We start from the raw sequence: 9,841 nt of genomic DNA, 5'->3' as shown, positions 1-9,841 counted from the left end.
TTATGAACTAGAAAATTATATCTAAAGCATAAACTTTAATGGTGAAAATTATAATAAAGAAGATTACAATTAAAAACAATGAAAAAGACTAAAAGACTCTACCCAAAAGAGAGAAAATTTAGTATAAAGGTGGTGGTGAAGTTAACCCAAATACTAAAAGTCAAGGGTAATACGGAGACAATATCAAACAGTGAACAACCAATTAATTTTTATCAAACATTTCTAAACTGACTTATACAATTAGAATAATCGCTAACAAAAAAAGTCATTTATACCAAGTGACCAAACAAGCAAATTGAGCAGGCAGTAACAGATACACCATCATGGAGCATAATGTATCTTGCCAATCTTCATCCCACTGACAGAAAAGCTCAAATAGCTTTGCTTTGATGAAAATGTAAACATCTTCCCGAGAAGAGAAGATTTTCATGGCATATACAAGCTGGAAAGTATTTATGCAAAACCAACATATAACATATGATAAGAAAAAATGCATCGCTTCGAATCAGCAGCATCTCATATCAGGTGAACTCGTACATAAACATATGAAGTATTTAGTAAATGAAATACAGGTTGTAACAGAATTCGAATTGTTAGATATCTCACTATTACAAAATTACATGGAATACATTCTGAGTTACTACAAACAGAAAAACTGACTGCTTTATAGCACCCTGTAACGGAAGGGAAAACAACCCAAACTCAGTTCAACTATTTGGGACCAGGGGCCTTCTTTTTCCCGGCAATTGCCACTCTTTTACCTTTCAAAGTCCTGCAGTTGTTCTTGGTTCTTTGTCCACGGCATGGTAACCCCTGAATGTGCCTCACTCCTCTGTAGCATTGTATCTCCTTCAATCTCCTAATTGCTAAAGCATTGAATCGCCTCTGCATACAAACCCCAATTACTGATCAAGAACAATACTCGACATTTTTTATTCCATTTTTTCAATACTGTTAAATGACTTCCACCTAGCCAAGGTTTGAAAAGTTTGGATGTACACAATTTTACTCATGTAAAATCAAGGAGCTTTTATATTATCCTTGATTCTAGTCAAGAAAAATAATTCAAGTGTTTTAGACCTAACGATCTCTCACATTGATTTATTTTACTACATGTAGTCAACCACATGTTATGAGTAAAGATTCAACAATATTGCAATCTTTTACAAAAAATATATGCATCGTGAAAAAACTACAGGGTAAAAAAAACCATTAAAATTAACAGTTGTGACTTATATACTCACATGTACCATGTTAGGACATGAGAAAAGGTTATCAAGCTTAACATCTTAATGATTTGTGATCCAATTGCCGAAATGTTGTCATGATGTCGGTAGTCAAAACTGATTTTGGCCGTAAGAGCTTCCTTAAATTATATAATACTCAACTCAAGAGTATATCAAAGTATCCCATTAACTAGGATGTCTGTTAAGATAATTTGTGACTTGGTTTACCAAGTAATTAAGACATGATTATTAAGTTAATCAAACATCTTAAGTGTAGATTATAAGAGGACATAGTTCTCCTTTGGGATTGGTTAATGGAGTATCAAGCAAGTACATTCGTACATTGTACAACATGTATGGAGGCTTGGTTGATACAAACCTTGGGCACCAAGGCAAGCTGTAAGAGATAGGACAAGGTGGAAGAGTATGAAGGAACCAAAGGGGACCATAGGATGCGTGGAAGAAGCTAGACAAGCGGACAGAACAGCACCTGCTCGAACGAGCACTCTGATGGCTCGGACTAGCAGGGCCCATGCTGCTGCTTCTCATCCTTTGCTGCCACAGTTTCTGTTGTGTGGCATTGCTGTACCACTCTTGGCTTCATTTTCCTTATAAATACTTCTTAATATCCTAGGTCTTAAGGGTGCCAGGTCTCATTGTATAGAGCTGTATTGTGTAAGATTACTCCCTAATTAGCTCCTCTCTACATAAACTCCATTTGTAATTCCTTCGAGTTTGTATTGTTTCCTTTAAACATAATAATATAATTCTAGGCTAGAATCGTGGATGTAGCCCATTATTGGTGGCCCACCTTAAATTGTTGTCTCTTTATTTGTTTGTTATTGTTATTCATCATTATACACTTGCATACTTAGTTCCTACAATGACACATCATAAACACACATTCAACTCTTTATTGTGATCTTTGGTGTGTGAGAATGCTTCTCATTTCAATGTAAAATACACACTTCTTAATCTTATAAGAGTTACATCTAATAACTCTAATAGTGTTCACAAGTTCCAACTACAAGACTGAAATTTATCACTTAATGCCAACAAAAAACAGCAAGACCCATCATATCTTTACAAAAGGCGTTAAGCATAGGAGTATTGACAACAGGTAACAGGAGGCTGCCTTCAGCTGTAGTTTATGAGCTACAATGCAACAAGGAAGATGCAAGGCTATCAAGGGTATCAAGACTAAAGGCATTATTCTGCAGCAGCTTATGAAGACTTAGTTACCTTAGTCTTGTAGGTTGTTTATTTATTTGACACGTGTACTAGATTGTTTTTGTACCAGAAGTTAGTTACACACATAACTAACTCTTTAGTTCCTTATATCTAGGTCTATATATACAGCTTGTAATGTATCCTTGTATGTGTGAATCCAATCAATCAATAACAGAATTCTTTCCTCTCTTATATCTTTGTCTTCTGTTTTTCTTTCTTGATTGTTTGGTGGAGGAAAGCTAAAATGGTATAAGAGCATTGATTGATTCATTCAAGAATCAACAGTCTTCTACCCAAAGTCTTGGAAGCAGCATCATAATTCATTCCATCATTCAAATTTAGATCAAGAAACATCAAGAAACAAAGGAAATATGGTAAGTGCAAATCAGAATGGATCTGGGCACTTACATCCTACCATGAACCCAGGCTTTGTCTATTTTTTTGCATCCCTCAGACAGCAACCAAAAATTGGTTAACATAGTATTCTCTGGAAGAGTGTTTGCAAACTGCAAAAGAGTGATGATAATTGCTCTATTAGGGAGAAAAAAATTGGGTTTTGTAGATGGAACCCTCCCTAGGCCAACAAGTAATTCATCTGCAAAGGCCTGGGACAGAGTTGATAATATTGTGATGGGCTGGATAATTGGAGTCTTTGAGGACTCCATTGCTAATAGCATACTGTCATACAAGATCTCTAAAGACATATGGGATGAATTGAATGAAAGATATGGGCAAAGATCAAACGCCCAAATATTTCTCTACAGGAGGAAATGAATGCCTTGGTGCAAACACCAGAAATGAGTATATCAGAATTTTTTACCAAGATTAAGACATTGTGGGATGAGTTTGATGGGCTGAATCCCATACCAAACTGCACATATGCAGCAGCAACCACTTGCACATGTGATGTGATCAAGAAAATACACAAGATGCAGCAAAACAGTAAAGTGATTAGTTTCCTGATGAAGTTAGACAAAGAATACAAACAGGTCAGGAGTAATATGCTAATGATGCCTGACTTGCCTACTGCTGCACAGGCTTATAGAATTTTATTGCAAGAAGAGACTCATCTGCAGTAGAGTACTAGTGGAGGAAGTGTAAATGACTCTATGGCTTGTAGAGTAGAGAAAAGGAAATATCAAGATAAAGGTGGAAGCAAGAACTACAGCTCAGAAGGATATACGTCCAAGAAATCAGTTCTTTGGTGTGAACACCGTAAGATAAGTGGGCACATCAAAGAGAAATGCTGGAAAATCATTGGTTATCCTTCTAACCACCCTGCAAGCCACAATTCAAATTCATGGAGAAGAGATAGCAACAAAAGCAGTGTCAATTCAATATCCACTCATGAAGAAACTGATGGAATGGTTAGTGCAAGATCCACACAAGAGCAGTATCAACAAATCCTGGATATGTTGAACAAGCAAGAGTCAAAAACAAGCAATACCTATGCTAACACCAGCCAACTCACAGGTACCTTTTGTTTAGCTTCTTATAAAACAAATATGTGGATCTTGGATAGTGGTGCCACAGATCAAATGTGCAATGATCAGTGTAGATTTGATAACCATAGTCTCATTGAAAAAGAGAATAATGAGGTGACTATACCTAATGGCACAAAGATAAGGGTTAAATATAAAGGAACTGTTGTCTTACAGACTGGCATAACTTTGCAGGATGTTCTGTTTGTGCATGAATTTCAATATAACTTGATATCCATAAATAAAATCTCAGTGGACCTAAACTGCAAAATATTTTTCAATGCTTATGTTTGTTTCATTCAGGAAACCTTGATGAAGAAGCCTTGACTTCTTGGTGAGGAGAAAAATAGGCTCTACATCATACAAGAAAAGCACAATGGAGGAAGAACAAAGCATGATGATATCACAAACACAGCAGCTAACTATGACACTATAATAAACAAGGCAAAACTGTGGCACCTAAGAATGGGTCACATCCCTATGCCAAGGCTACAACTACTTCTGCCTGATTTGAAGAATAAAAATATCAAGAACAAAGTGATACGCACTATATGTCCTCTTGCCAAGTAGAGAAGAGATATGTGCCCTTTATCATCTAGCAAGTCTAAACAGCCTTTAGAGCTTCTACACACAGATATCTGGGGCCCCTTTAGATACTTAACTAGATTGAATTGTAAAATGTTCATAACTATAGTAGATGACTATAGTAGAATGTGTTGGGTATTAATAAGAAAAAAGTCTCAATTTCCCAAAATCTTCATGAACTTTGTTCATTTTGTTGAAAATCAATTTTCATTTAAAGTGAAAACTATCAGAACAGACAATGCCATGGAGTTAACAAAAGGTGAAGCTTTGAACTTCTACCTTGCACATGGCATAAAACAGCAAACCAGCTGCATAGACACACCCCAACAAAATGGGGTTGTAGAAAGAAAGCAAAAACACATTAGAAACAGCAAGATGTCTGTTCTTCCAATCAAATCTCCCTATGCAATTTTGGGGGAATTGTATTCAGTGTGCAGCACACTTGATAAACAGAATGCCACTAACAGTTCTAGGAGGAATGACTCCATATGAAAAACTACATGGTTCTAAGCCAAATTTAGAACATTTGAAAGTATTTGGGTGTTTATGTTATGTCAGTACACTTAAGCAAGGAAGGCACAAATTTTCTCAAAGAGCATATAAATGTGTTCTTTTAGGCTATTCCATCAATAAAAAAGGGTACAAAGTCTACATCCAAGAAACTAAACTGTACTCACATCCAAAGATGTCATTTTTCGTGAGAGAATTTTTCCATATCAAATCATGCAACCACAAGCACAATCACAGGAAGTCAAACACTTCTTCCTACCTACTTAGTCAGAAATAACAACAACCAATTTACCTTCACATGATCTCTTTGATCCTGAGCATGATTACACCATTATACTAGATGAAGAAAATGATTCACCTGAGGAAAATCCCTCTCACAACTCTACTGATTCCAAAGAATCAGATCAAATTGAAGAAGAAATCATGAATAACACCAACACTAATGTCACAGACATTACTGACATCCCTACTAACTAGAGGACATCTTAGAGAGTAAGCAAACCACCATCACACCTAAATGACTATTATTGTCACATGACCAAGCACTGGTGTGGACTAGTGTCATACAAAGAAATTAAAAATAAACAATGTGCTACACAAACAAATAGAGCATCATAAGCGAAGGAACTTCAAGGAGGCCATCTCAATCCATATGTGGAAGGATGCCATGGATAAGGAAATTAAAGCCCTAGAAAGTAATCAAACATGGGAGACTGTTACCCTCCCCATAGGCAAGAAAGCCATTGGATGCAAATGGGTATTTAAGGTCAAATTAAAGGCAAATGGGACCTCAGAAAGATATAAGGCAAGGTTAGTAGCAAAGGGCTACAACCAAAAATTTGGCATAGATTATCAATTTATCATGAGACATTTCACCAGTGGTGAAAATGACCACCATTAGGTGCTTAATTGCTGTGGCAGCACATAAAGGATGGTCACTATATCAACTAGATGTGAATAATACTTTTTTACATGGGGACCTAAAAGAAGAAGTATACATGCAAATACCTCAAGGCTATGAAAAAACAAAAAACAAGGTTTTCAAACTAAGAAAGTCCCTGTATGGGTTAAAGCAAGCATCTAGACAATGGTTTGTAAAGTTGATGAATGAGCTCACAAATCAAAACTTTCATCAATCCAAAAATGACTATTCACTATTTACTAAAAAAAAGTGAGGTAGCATCACTATCCTAGCCGTTTATGTTGATCATATAATATTGACAGGAAATAATGCAACTGAAATCAGTAACATTAAGGCCCATCTTGACAGTGTCTTCAGCATAAAAGACCTAGGTCATCTACACTACTTCCTTGGAATAAAGGTAAACTACCTACATGGAGGATTAGTTCTTTCTCAGAATAAATTCACAAAAGACCTAATCAATGAACACTATACAGACAGAACCTCAAAAAGTTCCTTGACACCTTTGCCCATACATTTAAAACTCTCAGCTTTGGAAGGGACTTTATTAGATGATCCAACAGCTTGTAGGAGTATAGTAGGAAAGCTCAACTTCCTAACTAATAACATACCAGATCTGTCTTATGCTGTACAATCACTCAACCAGTTTATACAACAACCTAGGGACTCTCATTGGAAAGCACTACAGTATACACTTTCTTATGTAAATCACACTTGTGGACAGGGAATTTTTTTTTAAAGCAACTAATCAGCTCACTGTCCAAGCCTACTCAGACAGTGACCGGGGGTCCTGTGTGGATTCAAGAAGGTATGTCACAAGCTATGTCATTATGCTTGACAACTCTCCTGTATCATGGAAGTCTAAAAAGCAATGTACAGTTTCCAGGTCTAGCTCAGAAGCTGAATACACAGCTATGGCCTCTATAGCTGCAGAGATAACCTGGATTGTGAGACTCCTAGAAGAACTAAGCTTAGACAAGTTAAAGCCTATTACTCTTCACTATGATAATCAGTCTGCTATGTATATAGCAAAGAATCCAGTGTTCCATGATAGAACCAAACATATAGAAGTGGACTGCCACTTCACTTGGGATAAAAGTGTTAGAAGGCTTAATCCAATTTTCCTATCTTCCAACTAGGCATCAATTAGCAGATGTCCTTACAAAGATTCTGCCTTCTCCACACTTTAAAATACTTTTGGACAAACTAGGAATGGTTTCTCCCCATTCCGGTTTGAAGGGGGATGTTAAGCATAGGAGTATTGACAACAAGTAATAGGAGGCTACCTTCAGCTGTACTTTATGAGCTACAATGCAACAAGGAAGATGCAAGGCTATCAAGGGTATCAAGACTAAAGGCATTAATCTGCAGCAACTTATGAAGACTTAGTTACCTTAGTCTTGTAGGTTGTTTATTTATTTGACACGTGTACTAGTTTGTTTTTGTACCAGAAGTTAGTTACACACATAACTAACTCTTTAGTTCCTTATATCTAGGTCTATATATACAGCTTGTAATCTATCCTTGTATAATTGTATGTGTGAAATGGATCAATCAATAACAGAATTCTTCCCTCTCTTATGTCTTTGTCTTCTGTTTTTCTTCCTTCTATCTTGATTGTTGGAGGAAAGCTTACAAAAGGCAACACCCAAATAAAATTGAAACAATACTCACTAATTCATACATTCAACATTAGCAAAAATAGCTAAGACCCAAATTGAAACGAAACATACACACCCACAAATTTAAAAATTTAATCATGATTTTATCATACATTCAGCATAATTAAAAGTGCCAAAACCCAAATTGAAATTGAAACATAACCACCCCACAAATTCAAAAGTTCAATCTTGCTTCTATCATACACTCAACATAATCAACAATAGGCAAAACCCAATTCAAGTTTATCATTCATAGCACAAATTTCATAAAATCAGTGTCAAACAATGAGAAAAATCAGTAACAAATTAAGAAGAAATATAAAAAGTGAAAAGAAGAATGAAAAATACCAGGTCTCCCTCAATCATATACTTGGAGACTTCATCTCTAAGCTGCATGAGTTCATCATCATTTAGTTCCTTTGTAATTTTATTCTCCAAACTCAAATCACAAAGAATTTGACGAGCTCTAGAACGCCCAATTCCATGAATGTATTGAAGAGAGAATTCCACCCTTTTGTTATTTGGGATTTCAACATTTCCAACACGCACACATTTTATACTAAGATCACCCACCTACAAAATTAACCAAATTCATCAAATGTGTATTGTAAATTATCATTCGTAACATAAAATTTTTTAAAAAATACAAGAAATTGGAAAGAATGTAAACCTTTGAAGGGTTGAGAGTGGGGAAAGAGAGAGAAGAGGGGGAAATAGAAAGAGAGGATAAAGTGTTGCAGATGAGAGAAAGCGATGATGCAACTGGTATTGCCAGAGTTTGCGCCATTTCCAGAGAAAATAAAGAGCGTGTAGACGAGGTGTAGACCAGAGACCAGAGAAAATGAAGAGGGAGAGGATGGATATGAAACTCAACTCTTATCTTCTTGTGCGTTGTGATTTGGGAGTTTTGAGAGATATGAGTGAGTAGATAAAAGTAGTGGGGTTTATTAGCGGGTACCCGGTATTTTGGATATCGGGTTAGTCAGATATTTTTTTAAGGACTGGTGTTCTGACCTAATTAATGCGGTATTCGAATTTTGGGTATCCGCATAACTCGGGTCGGAATACCGGATATTCGGTTTTATTTTTAATTTTTGTGAAAAATTTTATTGTTAATTATTGGGCAGTGAAAGTAAAATTAAGACATAATTTAAAGATGTTACAAATCCTAGCAGACAGTTTTTTCATAACTAAAACTAAATTTTACAAATTACAAATAATTCTTAACATCATAATTACAGTAATATTTTTCATGGACAGATATTTTAGACATAAAATTTCATGTCAAACATCTATTCGAGTTTCGACTATGATGAATACTCATCTTTCTATTTTGTGATTGGTGAATGAGTACTCAAAGAAATACAATTAATATCGACAAACATACAAGTATTGGATCTATCTTTTATCATCTGATGTGTATTTTTCTGAAAATTTAAAATAAATAAGATTAATTATATAAAAATATAAAATAAGAGTAAAATCAACTTATTTTCAAATGTAAACGCCTTCAGCCCCAGAGTTCAGGTTTGGTATTGTTCGTAGTTAGTAACTGCGAACGGAGGCAAACTGGTCATAAAAAGTTAACCAAATTGTTCCTACTTACTAAGTGTGAACAGAGGAAAACCTGATCAAACAAGGTCAACTGACTGCGAACAGAAGGTTGACTCTGTTTGACTAGACTCCACTGCTCGCACTTAAAAAGAAATTGTTGTATTTAGGAACATACCTGTTTGCACTTACTAACTGCGAACATATGATTTGGTCAAAAAAAAATTAACAACTATGTTCACAGTTAGTAGAGTGCGAACAAACTTAAACCTCAGATTTGGGACTTAGGCGCTTGCATTTGAAAATAAATTAATTTTGCTCTTATTTGATATTTTTTTTTATAATTAATCTTATTCATTTCAAATTTTCTATTTTTCTTATGACCTGCCCAAGTATGTTAAGACATTTAGCCTTTACCCTTTTAAAACAAATTGGCCCAACTCTTTGGACTTTTTTTTTTTTGGAAAGATAGTTGAAAAATTATGAAAATTTGAAATGTATAAGATAATTTATTAAAAAAATTAATAAAATAGTATAAATTTCAACTTTATTCCAAAAGTAAGAGTGAAATTCCCAAAATCTGAGGTTTAGGATTGTTCGCAGTTAGTAACTGCGAACAGGTCAAAAAAGACAAAAATTAGCTGTTAGCAGTTACTAACTGTTAACAACTATTTG

At 35.2% G+C, this 9,841-nt stretch overlaps 1 protein-coding gene across 1 annotated transcript; it reads right to left on the bottom strand.

Annotated features, from left to right (window-relative positions):
• Window positions 1-497: 497 nt before the first annotated feature.
• On the bottom strand, window positions 498-8,564 carry LOC130810231 (30S ribosomal protein S13, chloroplastic). The gene is made up of 3 exons (XM_057676209.1): window positions 8,286-8,564; window positions 7,964-8,188; window positions 498-885 (listed from the first exon to the last, which is right to left on the bottom strand). The coding sequence occupies exons 1-3, from the start codon at window positions 8,400-8,402 to the stop codon at window positions 712-714; spliced, it is 516 nt and encodes a 171-aa protein (XP_057532192.1). The 5' UTR covers window positions 8,403-8,564; the 3' UTR covers window positions 498-711.
• Window positions 8,565-9,841: the final 1,277 nt, after the last annotated feature.

This window comes from Amaranthus tricolor, chromosome 4 (assembly GCF_026212465.1).
Source record: "Amaranthus tricolor cultivar Red isolate AtriRed21 chromosome 4, ASM2621246v1, whole genome shotgun sequence".
In the NCBI taxonomy this organism is placed as follows: domain Eukaryota; kingdom Viridiplantae; phylum Streptophyta; class Magnoliopsida; order Caryophyllales; family Amaranthaceae; genus Amaranthus; species Amaranthus tricolor.
Note: the sequence above shows the minus strand (reverse complement) of the source record. Positions and strands in the feature narration are given on the sequence as shown.